This window comes from Protopterus annectens, chromosome 1.part0 (genome assembly GCF_019279795.1).
Source record: "Protopterus annectens isolate FY-2018-M chromosome 1.part0, PAN1.0, whole genome shotgun sequence".
In the NCBI taxonomy this organism is placed as follows: Eukaryota; Metazoa; Chordata; order Ceratodontiformes; family Protopteridae; genus Protopterus; species Protopterus annectens.
Window position 1 is genome coordinate 592,123,813 of NC_056725.1, and position 17,607 is coordinate 592,141,419.

The 17,607-nt window shown below is 39.5% G+C and overlaps 1 protein-coding gene across 1 annotated transcript in view; it reads right to left on the reverse strand.

The window, feature by feature from the left end:
* Positions 1-17,607, reverse strand: part of RAB3GAP2 (RAB3 GTPase activating non-catalytic protein subunit 2) — a 2,949,955-nt gene that overhangs the window by 446,932 nt on the left and 2,485,416 nt on the right. Inside the window, exon 27 of the mRNA XM_044061656.1 lies at positions 13,435-13,501. Within this exon, the coding sequence (XP_043917591.1) occupies positions 13,435-13,501 (67 nt within the window). The remainder of the gene's footprint in view (positions 1-13,434; positions 13,502-17,607) is intronic.

The following is a 17,607-nucleotide window of genomic DNA, read 5'->3' on the forward strand; positions in this document are numbered from 1 at the left end:
TAAGCTTGCACCCAGGAATATTATCTCTTGAGAGGGTACTAGTTTTGATTTCTTTTCGTTTATTGTGTATCCTAGGCAAATTAGCAATCTTTTTACAAACACCAGATGCTTTACTAGAATGTCCTTGTTCTCTGCTTGAATAAGGTAGTCGTCCAAGTAGGGATATATTTGAATTCCTCTGTCTGCAAAAAGCAATTACTGGTGCCAGGCATTTTGTGAAGACCCTGGGTGCAGTAGATAAGCCAAAGGGCAGTGGAGAGAATTGGTAGTGCATTGAGCCAACTATGAATCTGAGGTATCTTCTGCAAGATTGTCTGATTGGGACATGCAGGTATGCCTCTTTTAAGTCCAAGGTTACAAGCCAAGCCTTTTTGCCCAGCATGGGCAGAAGCTGCTGCAGAGTCAACATTTTGAATTTTGGAACGTCCAGAAAAGTGTTTAGAATAGACAGGTCCAGTATTGGTCTCCAGGCTTTGTCCTTTCTGGGTACCAAGAAAAGACATGAGTAAAATCCTTGTCCCTGCTCCTGTAGTGGTACTCGCTGAATGGCCCTCATGTCCATGAGGGATGAAACTTGCTTTTGTGCCTCTGCCCATTGATTGTGTGGCAGGTCTAGCATGCCTTTTGCCTTTGGCAGGGTGTGAAAGTGGAACCTGTAACCCTGAGACACTATATTCAAGACCCATTTGTCCTTGGTGATCATATGCCAGTTTTGTGAAAAAAGTGCTAGTTTTCCCCCTAAGGGGGCGTCCAAAAAACAAGTGCTTGGTACTGGTAGAGGAAAGTCATTGGGACTGTTTCCTATAAGGTTGAGATTTGTCTTCTCCGCTTTTGGAGGTAGAATCACCCCATTATTTAGGCCTGTATGAGCCTTGGGGCTGGGATCTGCCTCTAGGGTGCCTGTATCTGCCTCTTTGTGGCCTATCTGACACTGGAAAGGACCAATTTTATGAAGGCCAGTTCCTGCTAAATCTGGGTGGCTGTACCTGTAAGAAATCCTTAACTGTCTGCATAGATTTCGCTTTATCCTCCATTTTCTTCAACACCTCTTCTGCCTTAACACCAAACAAAGTATCATGCTGTAATGGAGCATCTGATAATTTTGCTTTAACATGATCAGGCAGATTCTGTTCCTTTAACCAAGCATGCCTCCTAATCACAGAAACTGTTACAGCGGCCCTACAAGAGGCCTCCAAAGAATCAAAACCACATTGCAAAGTATGTTTTCCCACCTGTTCAGCTGCATGCAATAAATCTTGCATTTCCTTGTTTTCAGCACATTCAGAATTTGTCAACATTTTCTGTTTTAACAGTGACATTAAGTATTACTGATATTTAAGCATATGAAACTGACAATTTAAAGCCCTTACAGCCAAGGTAGCAGAAGTGTAAACTTTTTCCCCCCATCTGTCCAGGACTGTAGAATCCCTATCAGAGGGAATAGGTTTTTTTGCAGTGGAAGCCTTGACCCCTTTGGGACCCTGAGAAATAGTTTTTGGGTTAGCAGCAGGGTTTTTATATAGAAATTTATGAGAGTCTGGAACCCTGTAGTACCTTGTCTGGCTTAACGAGTGCAGGGGGTATAGAGTCTGGAGACAGGCCAAACTCAGAACAAACATCATCTACAATGTCCAGAACAGGAGGAATAGCAAGGGGCCTGTGCTGAGGAAGTAAAAGAAAATCTCTGAGCCTTTTCTTGGATTCAGAATAATCCTGGATCTCCCAATGAAAGTGCTCCCTCATAGTATGCAGGGTTTCCCCAAAAGAGTAATCCTCAGGAGGAGAAGCTGAAGGAATAGATTCTTCAGCATCAGAATCCTCATAGGGAGGAAGAGTATTCCTCATCAGAGGAGGAATCAGAGGAAATGGAAACCTGATCTGAAGATTCATATTCTGTCTCTTGCCTAGGCCTCTTATCAGGAGGGGGATGGGAACCCCTGATCAAAGTAATAAGGTCTTCGGCCATTTTGAGCATCTGTTTTTTAGGCATGGAAGTCTGTCCTGGAGAATGTTGTACTTGTTTCTTTGTCTTTAGAGCTGCATTAGTCTTTGGCTTTGAAGCTGAAGATGGCTTTACATATAACTGTGTATGTCTGAAAACACCCTCAGAAGCCGATGCCTGCACAGCGGCTCCGGACCCATCTGAGGGAATAGTTTCCGAGGATCCAATACCTTGACTTTCCAGAGGCTCCATGTGGGAGTCGGAAGCGGCCTGTGGCTCTGAGGTAGTGGGTGTCAGGGGCTGTGAAAGCGCCTCACTGAGAACCGGCGAACCGACGACTAGCTTAGAGGAAGCCTCATCGTCGGTTTTGGACCTTGGATGCTTGTCCTTGTCTTTATCCTTGCGTTTTTTTACAGACTCTGGTCGTCAGCTGTTCCACCAGCATTGTATAATTGAATCTGCGGCCAAAGTAATGAAAGGCAAAATCGTACCGACGCTTAATAGCGCGTTGGTTAAATCTAGCACAAAACCGACAACAAGCAACGTCGTGGTCAGGGCCTAGGCAAGGAATAAAGTAAGAGTGAAAATCCTTATGAGGTATTTGCTTCCCACAAGAAATACAATTGTTGACTTTTTTTGACATCGGTCTGGAGCAAGAAAAAAGTTTCCCCAATGGGGTACTTAGCTTTAATGAAGACTTCAGATCTGAAATTCGAATTCAAAAATCTCAGGAGTCGGCCAACCGGCACTTGCGAACTGCTTTTGCTTCGAGCACCGCGGCAAGAAAGACTGAAGAAAATGGCATCAGCTGCATCTTATATACCCCTGGCGCACTGACGTCAAGGAAGAGGCAACAGCAACCCACGCCGGACCAGGACTTTGGAATTCAGGCCGAATGAGGGTAGCCTGCCAGCAGGATAACCCAAGTGTAATGACTGCAACAGTGAAATACGATGAACATTTGTCTGATTGGGACATGCAGGTATGCCTCTTTTAGGTCTAGAGTCACCATCCAAGCGTTCTTGCCCAGTATGGGAAAAAGCTGCTGCAAAGTCATCATCTTGAATTTTGGTATATCCAGGAATGTGTTCAGAATGGAAAGGTCCAGTATTGGTCTCCAAGTCTTGTCCTTTCTTGGTACCAAGAACAGTCTTTAGTAAAATCCTTGTCCCTGCTCTTGCTCTGGTACTTGTTGAATGGCCCCCATGTCCATGAGGGATGAGACTTGTTTTCGTGCCTCTGCCTATTGATTTTTTGGCAGAACTGGCCAGCCGTTTGCCTTTGGCAGGGTATGGAAATGTAACTTGTACCCTTGTGACACGATATTTAGAACCCACTTGTCTTGGGTTATAATGTGCCAATTTTGAGTAAAAAGTGCTAATTTTCCCCTTAAGGGTGCTGCCAGGAGATAAGTGCTTGGTGCAGGTAGGGGGAAGTCATTGGGACTATTTCCTGAATGGTTGTGATTTGTCTTCTCCAACTTTGGAGGTAGAAGCACCCCATTGCTTTGACCTGTAGGAACCTTGCGCCTGGGATCTGCCTCTAGGGCATCTGGATCTGCCCCTTTGAGGTCTGTCTGACACAGGAAAGGACCAGTTCTTTGTAGGCCAGTGTCTACTAAACCTAGGTGGCTGTACTTGTAAAGAATCTTTGACAGTTTGCATAGATTTAGCTTTGTCCTCCACTTTCTTTAACACCTCCTCTGCCTTAATACCAAATAAAGTATCATGCTGTAAAGGTGCATCTAATAATTTAACTTTGACATGATCAGGCAGATTTTGTTCCTTTACCCAAGCATGCCTCCTAATTACAGAACCCGTAACTGCAGCCCTGCAGGAGGCCTCCAAAGAATCAAAACCACATTGCAAAGTATGCTTTCCAACTTCTTCAGCTGCATGCAATAAATCCTGCATTTCCTTGTTTTCTGCACATTCAGAGTTTAGTAACATTTTCTGTTTAAGCAATGCCATGACATGTTGCTGATATTTGAGCATATGAAACTGACAGTTTAAGGCCCTTATAGCCAAGGTAGCAGATGTGTAAACCTTTTTTCCCCATCTATCCAGAGCCCTAGAATCTCTGTCAGAGGGGGTAGGGTTTTTTGCAGTAGAAGCCTTAACTCCTTTGGGACCCTGTGAAATAGTTTCTGGGTCTGCATCAGGGTTTTTAAAAAGGAATTTATGAAAGTCAGGAACCCTGTAATATCTGTCAGGTTTAACAGGGGCTGGAGGTAAGGAGTCTGGTGTAAGACTAGACTCCGAAAACACATCATCTACAATTTCTAACACAGGTGGAATAGCTAGTGGCCTGTGATGAGGTAGTAAAAGGAAATCCCTGAGCCTCTTTTTAGATTCTGTAAAATCCTGGCTCTCCCAGTGGAAATGCTCCCTCATGGTATGCAAGGTTTCCCCAAAAGAATAGTCCCCTGGAGGAGAAGCTGAAGGTATAGATTCTTCAGCATCAGAATCCTCATAGGGGGGAAAAGAATATTCCTGATCAGAAGAGGAATCAGAAGAAATGGAAACCTGATCTGAAGATTCATAGTCAGTCTCTTGCCTAGGCCTCTTATCAGGAGGGGGATGGGAACCCCAGATCAAGGTAATTAAGTCTTCAGCCATTTTGAGCATCTGTTTTTTGGGCATAGAGGCCTGTCCACGTGGCTCTTGAGTTTGTTTCTTTGCTTTAGAAGGTGCTTTAGTCTTTGCCTTTGAAGCTGAGGTTGGTTTAATGTAAAGATGTTTGGGTCTGAATACACCCTCAGAAGCCGGTGCCTGCTCAGCGGCTCCGGACCCATCTGAAGGGATAGTATCCAAGGCTCGAATACCTTGAGTTACCAGCGGCATGGTCGACTCCAAGTGGGAGTTGGTAGCGGCCTGTGACTCTAAAGTAGCGGGCGTCAGGGGCTGCGAAAGCGCCTCACTGAGAACTGGCGACTGGCTTAGGAGAAGCTTCGTCTTCGGTTTTAGGCCTCGGTTGTCTATCTCTCTCCTTTTCTTTGCATTTTTTGTGAACTCCGGTAGTCGGATGGCTATCCGATGACATTTCTGGATAATTAAACCGGCGTCCAAAAAAGTTTAAAGCAAAATCATACTGACGCTTAATAGTGTGTTGGTTAAATCTAGCACAAAACCGACAACCAGCAATGTTGTGATCAGGGCCTAGGCAAGGAATACAGTAAGAATGAAAGTCCTTATGAGGTATTTGCTTTCCACAAGAAACACAGTTATTTACTTTTTCTGACATCGGTCTGGAGCAAAAAAAAGTAACTTAGCTTTACTGAAGACTTCGGATCTGAAACTCGAACTCGAAAATCTCAGGAGTCGGCCGACCGGCACTTGCGAACTGCTTCTGCTTCGGGCACTGCTCGGCAAGAAAGATTAAAGAAAATGGTGTCGGCCGCATCTTTTATACCCCTGATGACCTGATATCAGGGAAGGGGCGACAGCAGCCGACGCAGGACCCAGGACTTTGGAATTCAGGCCGACTGAGGGCAACCTGCCAGCAGGATTACCCAAACACGAAGAACATCCTGTTGTTTTGTGTGCATTTTTCCTTATTTGTCTGTTGGTTTGCATTGCTTTCTTGTTTGCTTCTAGTCTTTTGCAATACTAAAGTATGCAATTTTTACTATACATTTATGGCTAAGGTGCTCCCTGGTTGGCTGCATCTTCCAGCCTCACCCCAAGAGCATGAATTCTTGTAGTAGTGCTGGCACTGCGCTGCAGCATTAGACAATACTGTACTTCTAAGGTGCCATCCTTTGGATGCAACACTAAACTGAAATTCCAACAGTTTGTAAGATGTAAAAGATCATATGGCACATTTTGAAAGGAAAAAAATCAGAAGGAAATTTGCCTGGTGCTCTGGCCACAATACCTCTGATTAGTACTGAACATCACTTTGTTTCTCAAATGGAAAAGGGCTCTATTCTAGTGGGACTAACCTGGATAACTAATGCAAACAACTCAGGCAAACCAGCACAAACTGACCTTTAAGAATTTATCAAAAAAGTGTCCTTTTTGTCCAAGTCATTTTCCTGAAGACTGGAATGGCATGTAGCCCACTCCAAGGTTTCAGTATCTCTTGGCACTAATGGACATGAGCTTGCCAATAAAATCAGTGGTAAAATAGCCCTTAATGATATGAAAGGAGCTGATTTTTGCATCAACAGAGCAGCTCAAAGAAATATATCTGATTAATTGTCTGCGCTCCTACAACTGGGAGTTTTATGGACAGCTGCGTATCTTACTGGAGATGACAAAGAAGGCAGACTTTGTTAACTTTTCTGTACACCTTACCCTGGTTGATGAATCCCAGGATTTAGGCTGCCTGGAAATTAGCCCTTAGGATATACACAGAGAAAACTGATGTTTCTTCTCATGTCCTGAGAAATGTGAAGAAGACAGTAGCTAATTGTTAGCATCTTTTATTTTACCTAAATCAATCCAGACAGGCCTTTTTTGCATCTCCTCAAATGGATGACGTTGAATTAATTAAGAACAGATATTCTAAGTAGTAATGGACAAGGCATAGCCAAACCCTGCAGAACAGACAGTGTGGCAGTGTATGGCTATTTTACTGTCTTTATTACATTAATAAAATAAATTATCTGTTTTAAGCAGCAAAGCAAAAAATAAAATAAATAAATAAATAAAATAAAATAAAATGACTGAGTGTTTATTAAAACTGCTCCTGATATTCTGACTTTAGTCTTTGTCAAAAGGATGTGAAGTGAGTATGCATCCTCACAAAAGTGAAAAGATCACAAGGGGCCAGTCTTTTATATCACAGCAGACATAGTGTATGACCACTGTCTGACAACTTCTAAACATTAATAAGAAAAAAATTGCCAACACTCTCCCTGTGTATACTAACAGAGAAAGGTTTTTCAAAACGACACACACCCTATATTTCATATTACTTATGTCTCCTATGTCTTCTAACCTTTTCTTTCTTGTTTTTTGTTTAATGTGTAAAAAGGGTCATCAGCTTACATTCTTAGGAGCAAAGTGAGAGCCTTAACACATATACTGAATTCAGGGCACCATGTTATCCTTATCCTCAGTTTCAGCACAAATGAGAAACTGTGGATATTACCCTCCATTCCTAAAAGTCACTCATGCTTGCTGTCTTGTATATCTACCTAAACATTTGTTGGATTTACTGAATATTAATAATTATGGGTCATTTATAGAACACACATGGGAGAAAGAGGTTAAATGGTGCCAAAGCCATTTATCTAAACTGACACAGCTGCACAATACCAAACAATAACACCAAACTTTCACTATCAGACCTCTAATAATAAATTACATTTTCTTTATCCCTCTATTTTACAAAATACTTTTTTCTTTCCCACTTCCATATTTTGAATTGTATCCTGTTTTTATGTTGGAAATATAGCTGCAACTTCTTAGACTTCAAAAGCACAACAGATAAAAACTGCCACTAATTCCTGAGATAAAAAGTCCAATAAAAAATACAGGAATCCCAAAAGGCAAAAGAACCAGAAGTCACACTTCCCAGAAGGCAAAAGAACCACAATACTACCCAGATACGTTTTCATGGAAAATTAATGACCATCTTGTCATCTATGTTTGTCTTCATAAAACTGAAGAAATCAGACCTATGGAACTATGCTGATACCTCCCCCATACAAGGACACAAATATACACAATTGCAAACACACAGAAGGACTATATTTTAAATATACACATATGTATGTATGTATGTATATATATATATATATATATATATATATATATATATATATATATATATACATACATACACATATACATACATACATACATATATATATATATATATATATATATATATATATATATATACACATACAAACACACACACAGCAAGAGAGAGTTTTGCAATGGTTACACTCAAAATATAACCAACTTCATACAAAAAATACAGATACACATTACACAGAATCTGGAATCGGGTAATTTTATTTCAGTAATCTTTATTCATTTGCACATGACTAATAAAAGGTACTGGTTTCACATGAGAAGTGCTCTGTATTAGTTACACTGATAAATATTTCAAAAATTTCAGTGATATACATTATACTTCAATCATCCAAAAGGATGTGGATCCCAAACTAACAGCTGTTGAGATAACCAAGAGTTCATAAGCAGCTACTATGTCCATACCTCTCAACCTGGAAACATCAAAAATCTGGACAAGGCCCATGAAAAATAGGTACAAATCTGTACACTGATTAACATCTAATTTGCATACATAATTACGAAGCCCCACCCACTCCAATGGAATTGTGGGGCATCAACTTTCAAATGCAAACTGAAGAACAGACAACCAAAATTTGGCACCACTGACCCCCTGCAGCCATTCCAATGTCCCATTTCCTGGCGATTTCACCACATTTACCATAAACACTAATGTGTGCATACTGCTTTACTTATACAATGATTATTTGGATTTTATTCTTAAATTTTGTAGTGCAATGCACAAACACTAACAGATATCTGCTAAACAAAGCAATACTGTCTCACAATGAAAATAGACTTGGCATTAAAACTTCACATTCATTAAAACCCACACCACATCCAAAGAAAATTCATCTGGCCGGTGGTGGATAAAGATTACCTTTGGGCTGTTTTCAAATCATAGGCCCCCTTGCACACAAAACAAGAAACATACATGTGTTCTTTCATACACCTTCCTGACTTTATTAAGTTATATTCCTTGTATAATACAGCACACTTAAGACTTAGAGCGCATTTTAAATTATTTTTCCAGTATGCAATGAAACAAAGTGCATGAACCAATAATGACAAAACTGCCCAATTCAGAACATTTCCATCATAAAAGTCTACTTACACACACACACCCTGGCTGTCATAAATGAAAAGCAGTAGAACCCACAGCCTTCTGCATCAAAAGCAAGCATTCTACCTGTTGTGCTACTAACAACACAAAGTCACAAACCGATTTGGCATAAGCATCACTGCTTAGACCGAATAAATGAAAAGTATATGCAAATAGTTCTAACACAAAATATAAGTGCCCACTGCCTACTGTAAAGTAAGAAACACACACACACACACACACACACACACACACACACACACACACACACACACACACAGGCTGTAATAAACGAAAAGCGTAGGCAAATAGCTTCAACACAAAACATATGTGCTTGGCACTGCTGGCTGTAAAGTATGAAAAGCTGACCAGTAATTGTCTGCAGAATCTGAAGGGAAATGCAATACAGTTCTAACACACAAAATATAAGTGCAAAGAAGCTAGATGTAATAAATACACAGAGCAAATAGCTGGCTGTAAAGTATGAAAATCTGGGTATTCTGGCTGCTGTTAAGGAGCTCAGCTGACCAATTGTCAGAGGATCTGACAGACAGCTAAAATATAAGAGAAATGCAAGCTGGCTGGCTGTAACAAATGCTGCCCATAAATGATGACTGCTGTTAAGCTGACCTGAGAAGAGTAATTTTCTCATGTGATCTCCAAAGCTTGAATATATATTGTTGAAAAAAGATTTACATAAAATAAATGATTCAGATTATTATCTGACAGGAGTCCACATTACAGGGGCATGCCCAGAAGACTAGAGCATGTGCCTGATTTGAAACCAGAATGTGTGCTCTAGGAATCCCTCCAAACAACAAATCAAACTTCAACAGAAATCTCCTCAACATTTTCTTATGCCTGGATGCATTGACATCTACTATTAATGTTTTATCTTTACGTTTATCTAATACAGTGCAAAAATTCCAGTTAACACTATGAGATTCTCATAAATTCATATAATTTTGCTAATAAATCTGATGTAAATTATGTCAAATTATTGAAGGGAGCATAAACAGATCCCTGTGTAAAGCAAAGACCCATCTTTAGTCAAGCATTCACTTCTTTATATACTAGTAACACTTGGAAAGGGTTATTGTGAAAGAATATAGCAACTCCTCTGGATTTACTAAATACTGAGTTAATATAAGCAGTGCAAACTTTTTTACAGGGCAGTATATTGGCATTATCATGAGAAAATGTTTTAATACCCACATTTCCGTGATGCATTAGTTTAAATAAAGGATTTATTTTACTCAAGCAGTTAACTAGACATTCTCCAAAAGCTCTAACACATAATACTGCCCTCTAAATTCAGCAAACATCATATTTTCCTATAAATGCATCACTCTAACACATTCTATGTTCCTCTAAACGCATCACTCTAACACATTATACTTTCCTCTAAAGGTGGCACTCTAACACATCATACATTTCTCTAAATGCAGCACTGTAACACGACATACTTTCCTCTAAATTCATCACTCTGTACTTGACCCAGTTATAACTAACCATAACCAAGTCAACATATCAGATATCAACCTTTACGACCACTGTCTCTTTACTATCAAAATTCACAACCAAGCAAAATACTCGAGCCTGAGCAACACACACACACACACACACACACACACACACACACACACACACACACACGGAATGGGATCCATTAGAACAGGGAGATCCTCCAGTCTCTTCAATCTACTTAAGCAGCTCTGGGAATCACATCCACAGTCCGTAACATCTGCACCAAAAGCATACACTTAGATTAGTGATTTACATATTACCAAATGGATGACCATATGTACATTTCTATTTGTTTATTTAAAGGTAATGGACATTTTCAGCTATGAATTCACTGATAATAAAACAAAGCAAAAATTGTAAGTAGTGTATCCTAAAAACAGCCTGCAAATGAAACAAAGCTTTTGTGGACTGGTTCACATAACTGCATAATAAAAAATAATTATAAATCCTCTCTACTACCTAACAGAGTATATCTGATAAATACAAAACTTCAGACAACTTCACTCACTTCCAAGACTGCTGCCATAAACGCAGCAGAAACTGCCTACCTAATAGAGAGACTATGCCCAGAGGTGAAACTGGTTCCAACACCATTTTCTTTTTTGTTGTGATAGGTTTTGTTACTGCTTGGGACTTTACAGTCTGAAACTTTACCATTCTTGGTGACCAGAAGGTGAAGATGATAACATTTGATCTTTCTCAATTGAATTTTACCAGAAGGCACAAAATGGAAGGAAAAGATATAAAGCTATACAGGAATTTTTCCTCCCAGTTGAAGAACATGTCCACAAATACATCTTCCTTGTTCTAAAGGTCAACAAAACTGTGGAAAGACCATGCTCTTGTGTGTTAGGAAGAGCTTACTCTCTCCAGACTGCATCACTTGACCTTATAGGCTTCCCTTATCTTCATCTTCAGGACAGAATTGGAACCATGACTGAAGAAACTGATTCTCTAGTCTGTGACCTACTGCAAGATCAGCATAATTTCTCGGCAGAGGGGTCTGGATGCATGCCACCCTCTTTGTTCATGTAAAATACCATGACTCGATTGACTGAGAAGAGCAACTGGGGAACTATGATCACATCATTTCCAAAGTTTGAAGAGTAGCAAACACTGCATTTAGCTCATTGGATACTATGATGTCTCTTTCTTGGGGGTACATTTTCCCTGTGCCAGTAAGTGCAGGTGGGCCTCCCAACCCACCAGTGATGCATTTGTCATATGAGACTGCAACACAGTTGGGTGCAGGAACAGTAACCTCTGATGTTTTTTTTTTAATATTTGGTGGTGCTGCGGTAGCGTTGCCGACTCACAGAAAGACGTTGTCCGTTCGATTCTCAGCTAAAGCGTCTTCTGTGTGGAGACCTGCATAAAGGGGCGTACCTTCGTTGAAGGTTGTGCGTCAGGGCTGGTAACTTGGCACGTAAAAATCTTCTACCAATCATTAGCAGACTGGAGGTCCACTGTGGCGACCCCTAACCAGGAAAAAGCCAAAAGACACAACAACATTCATTTACCACTTGTGACATAGGCACACATACATTAATACAAAAAAAAATTTACATTTTTTTTTCATTTATGCATTATCTATACTTTCTTTCTTTATAACAACTGTCATTCAGTCCAACATTACATAAATTGTTCAATTCCTGCATTCCTTAAAGCTTACTCCTCCACATCCTGGACATTATTTAGTGTGTATTATTCTCACAAATTCCTTTTATTTTTATGGGATTTGTTCATTCTCTTTTCTAAAGATCCCACTTCCGATTCTTTTATCTCCTATGCAATATTCAGTACTAGTGCAGCTAGTTTATATGCTGATTTCCACTTCCAGTAATTGCTTAATTGAGAGCCAGTAGAATTTAACTTAAGGTCTTGCTGTCTACATAATTCAGATACTGTTTCAAAAAATCATATCCTTACAGCCATTTACTCCCCCAATACTTCTGACAAAATACTCTCTATAGAGAGTTTTTAAAATCTGTCAGCTCATTACACAGCCAAAAAATATGTTCCCAGCTCTCTCTCTCTTTCTAGTTACTCATCCAGCATTTATGGTTTAGATGAGGGAAATTTTTCTAAAGTCTGCTTGGGGAAGAAAAATACCTGGGAGCCATACAGATCTTGCAATAATCATCCTTAAGATTCAACACAATATATCCTGTGTGCCTTTGCAAATCCCTGTTTACTTACCATGCTCTGGAAAGTTCAACAGTGATGAATACACGAAGGGCCTTTTACTGTCCTGTACTTGTCAGCGTACACACTCCTAATTCATATTCTGTTCCAAGGTTCTTACCCCAAGTGACTCACTCTGTACCTGTTCATACTGAACTTTAGCTGCCACTTTTCTACCAAACTTTCTGATTTCGCTTTATAGACAGCACCAACATCCTGTATTAATGCTCCAACTTCTGTGACAAAAAAACAAATCTTATTCTCCATACCTGTCATGTATAAACGAAACAGCAATGGCCTATGCGCCACACACACACACACACACACACACACACACACACACACACACACACGCCGTTTCCTTACCATATCTGCTGAAAAATCCATCCCAAGCAAGTTATTTCATTCTGCGGCCGCTCGCACTTGAGAAACAGTCCCAGACAAGCTCTTCATGCTGCTGCAGGCCCGTAACTAGTCCCAAACTGTTCCCGGTCGCATTTGAAACAGCCAGCCAGTCGGAAATGCGTGAGCTCCTTTAGCTCAATTCCGACAGGCTGGTAGAGGGTGATGACATCATCGCGCAGGCTGGAATCCCCGAGGGAGCTGATGTCATCGCGTACGTGATGATGTCAGCTCCACAAGCCGGGAAAATTAGAAAACAGATAGAAAAAATCGGAAATGAAGGGGTGCCACTCGGGAATCGTGGCACCCCTTCATTTGAACCCCAAAACTCGGTAAAAACCGAGGAATTCGGCACGATTGAGAGGTATGACTATGTCACATACTTTACTATTTAGCTATGATTTTCAGTTTAATAAAAATTATAAAACATTACTAGCATCAACCCATGTAGCAAATCATTTTATGTATAATGATTTCATGTGATTTACAGTACAGATAAACACTGCACAAAGTTATATTTGAGAACTTACCATATTGTACATGGGCATTGGCAATGCTCTTGAGATGATCTACAGCACGAATCAGAAAGGCACTTTCCTGAAAATTTAAACACCAGTCAGAAAAGAACAGAAGTTTTTCAAATTTGATTTCATTAATATTAAAATTATCTTTATGAGAACCATATAGAGCAAAAATATAAAATGTCTGCTATACTAAAACAGTAAGTCAAAGTAATACAGCCTATTCATCTGTCACATTCTGTTGCTTGACTTCCTCACTTCCTACTAAATGGGGAATATACATACCCTTGTGTGTTTTATGACAATTTTTTACTTAATCTGTATCTTGCATATGTGCAGTTTTTTTTGGCTATACATTTGACAAAAAAAAGTGTAAGCAAAATGTCTGCTTCAGGAATGACGCACAAAGGAAAGATTGGCATCAGTTTACACTTCAACAGTATCACATTTAAATAACACAAAGCCCCACAAAAACAAGAAAAAAATTTCAAAGAACATGTTCCACCACGAGGTATGGCTACTTTTTGTGCATGCTGTAATGTAAGTACCCACGACAGCTACTTTCATGCAATGAAGTGCAAGCATATTTGTGTTTTTTAGTGTTCTATAAAATGTTCTCATGATATAAACAGGAAACAGGCCACATAAAAAAGAGAATGAAACGGAGACTTTTTAAACTACATTATAGTTTCATTTGTAGAACAGCTAAGAGCTTGAAAGAACAATAAAAAAATAATCATTGCCATGTCAGCTGATACACAGTGTTACAAACTGTTGTTCATTAGTTGTATTCAGGGATGCCAGACGTCCCTATTTGGGCGGGACTGTCCTGAGATCAGCAGCCTGATCCCGAGTCCCGCCCTGCCGGTTTAAATCCCGGCCAGCATCCGCTTTGTTTGTTTTAGTTTATTTTTTGATTGGCCCGTATACCTGGCATCACTACAGATCACAATATCATATGCAAACATCATAGTCCACGGGGCCTCCTGTTTGATCTTGTCTGTCAACCTGTCCATCAGCATTGCAAATAAGAAAGGGCTCAGAGCTGATCCTTCATGTAATCCCACCTTCACCTTAAACACATCAGTCACTCCCAGTGCAGACCTCACCACTGTCAAACTACCCTTGTACATGTCCTGTACCACTCTTACATACTTCTTTGCCACTCCAGACTTCCTCATACAATACTATAACTCCTTTCTAGGCACCCTGTCATATACTTTCTCAAGTCCACAAAGACACAATGCAACTCCTTCTGACCTTCTCTGTACTTCTCCATCAACACTCTCAAAGCAAATGTTGCATCTGTAGTGCTCTTTCCTGGCATGAAACCATACTGCTGATCACTAATCATCATCACCTCCTTTCTTAACCTAGTTCTACTACTCATTCCCATAACTTCATGCTGTGACTGATAAATTGTATCCCTCTGTAGTTACTACAGCTCTGCACATCACCCTTATTTTTAAAAAAAATTGAAGCTGATCAAATCCACCAGCCATGAGAAAAGGGATATTATAAACTGATTTAAAGCAATTAAAATGTTCACATCAGTCTAACCTAAATGCCTTTATTAAGGTCTTTGTCCAACAGTCTGATAAAATGCCAGGGTTCCTCATGATATTAAAAGGCTATTACAGTCTAGGGACAGCAGTACTTCAAATTGAAAAAGGCTTACAGACTTCTCGAGTCACTTCTAAACATGCAGGGCTACACACCAGTCCTAAGTCCACCCACATAACATCATCACAATCTACAGTACTGTTATGTTGCTCCACATTAAATGCTACCTCTTGCTACACTACAAATCAAAAGTTCCTTGTGGATGTCCCCATACCTGACCAATGCCTCAAGCAGCTACGAGTCTCAGTCCTGATTTTGCAGAGAACCTAGAAAATGTCCAGATAAAACAGTTCGTAGGTGATTACTAGGATAATGGCCCCAGGGGGCCCTTTTAAGCCAAGCCATGCTTCCAAAGAATCAAACCCTGTACCTTGTGTCTGTGAGGTAAATACCTTAACCAGTATACCAACACCCAATCATCACTGGCACACAGTTTTTACATTACCAGGTCTTAGTGCCACAGACAGTGAGTGAGAGAGAGAGACAGACAGGGAGTGGACTGTCCAGCTGCTGCTACAGTGACTACAAGCCATCATGCAAAACTGCCTCCATGTTAATCAAAGTAACTCTTCACACACAATCACTCAGCTTTCAGGTCTCCATTATGGTTTTATCCACCAGTATATATAGGTCACAAGAGTACATGCAAGTAAAAAAAACAGTACATTTAAGTATTGATGCCACAGGGACACCACTGTTCACTCAGTAATGCAAGCTGCCATTACCACATAGGACCCCAAATAAATAAAATAAATTACATTAAACTAAAAATTCTAATTACTAAGAAGTAAAAAGGAATGAAACATTGTCATCAAGACAAGACAGGTACAGGTGTGGCCAAAGTGCAAATCAACAGTAAGCAAGTATAGAAGTAACTAAAGGAATACTGAACTGAGAAGTTGCATAGTACAGACCAGCTGTCTCTCACAAACCTAAAAGAATTGGTAGTGGTGTCTGTAAAACCAGAGGCAGAAATACATACACACTTCTTAGATCTTTAAATCTGTCAGAGGGTAGGATAATGAGGATGAAGATGGTAGTTCCCTTGTAAAAAGGTAGATTTGTCAAGGAGCTGACAATCAAGAATATGAAAAATGCTATGAAGGATAAACCGGTAGAGCTTCACAATACTAATTTCTGTTGCCAAGCACCAGCAAAATGGTATAATGCAGTACAACTCAATCTAATCCAGCTCACTGGATGTTACACCAGGAAGCTGGAAGAAGGCTGCTTGGAATTTATGTCTGTATAAACTATTTAATGTACAGATTAATTAGTAACAGCCCTATATATACATATATATATATATATATATACATACATATATATATATACACACACACACATATACATACATATATATATATATATATATATATATATATATATATATATAGAATCCCCCACTCTAGGCCATCTATAGTGGCTCTCCTGGTCACTTTAATTGTGGTATACAATTCTACATGCTGTATTTGTAACAATTTATATGCAGGAAAACCTAGCAATGAATTGTCTGTTAGGATACAAGAACAGGTCTATGCAATAAGAAAACAATAAAAAAAGACACTTTATAAACAGAGCACCTCACATAAAGATTTATAGTAACGTACTGTGGACAATATTGACACATTGATTATGATCAACGGGATATAGATTTTAATAGCTAGCTGGAAAAAAGAAAATTCCAATAGAAACTGAAATTATGGAATGAAAGGCTAGCTGTTCTGAATGAGCATATTAGATGGACTAGTGCATATAAATTAAAACCTTGAATAAACTTGACTTTGTGAGTTTGTCAAGTTTTAACAATATATTGTTTTATTTCACCCATATTTGTAGCAATACAATATTTTGAATATAAAGACAATCATTTATTTAAGAGAGAGAAGCGGGAAGTCAAGAATGAAATACTATGTTAAACCCCTAATTAATTATTAAAATGTTAATACTGGTGAGTACATGTAGTCAGATGTCAAATTACATTAGACTATTTGAAGTATATGTTACCAGTACTCGGATTTTATCTGATAAAGTCTGCTACAGTTTTAGGCCTTAGAAATCAGGCACCTGCAAAACCCAATTAAGCAAAGTTCTGTCTAGGTGCAGTTGAAGTCGATGACAAAGGGGCTTGATTCCAAAAGACTTGCTCTTAATATAAGAGACCTGATCCAGTGTAAGTCTGCCCTGATTCTGTAAGGCTTGCTCTCAATGTAAGTGACTTACTTCTGTGCAAGGCCAGTCTATAAACAGGCTAGACAGCAGGTCTTTTGGAATCTGGTCCAAGGAAATGAACTAACAGACAAATGTATGCACACAAATACAGCTTTCTCTCAAGTGGCCAGAACAGTACTCAAGCTTGGAGAATCACTGTCTTATATATTTGATATTTATGTGTCATTAAATTAAAATATGCTCATCGCTTCCTCTCCTTCTAAGATGTACAATTATCAGAAAGAGTTTTTGTATTTTGCTCAATTTCCAGGTCATAAGGACAGTTTCAAAGTCAGATGTGGCTAATGTGTACAATCAGGTATCTTCTGTAAGCTACAAACAAAATAA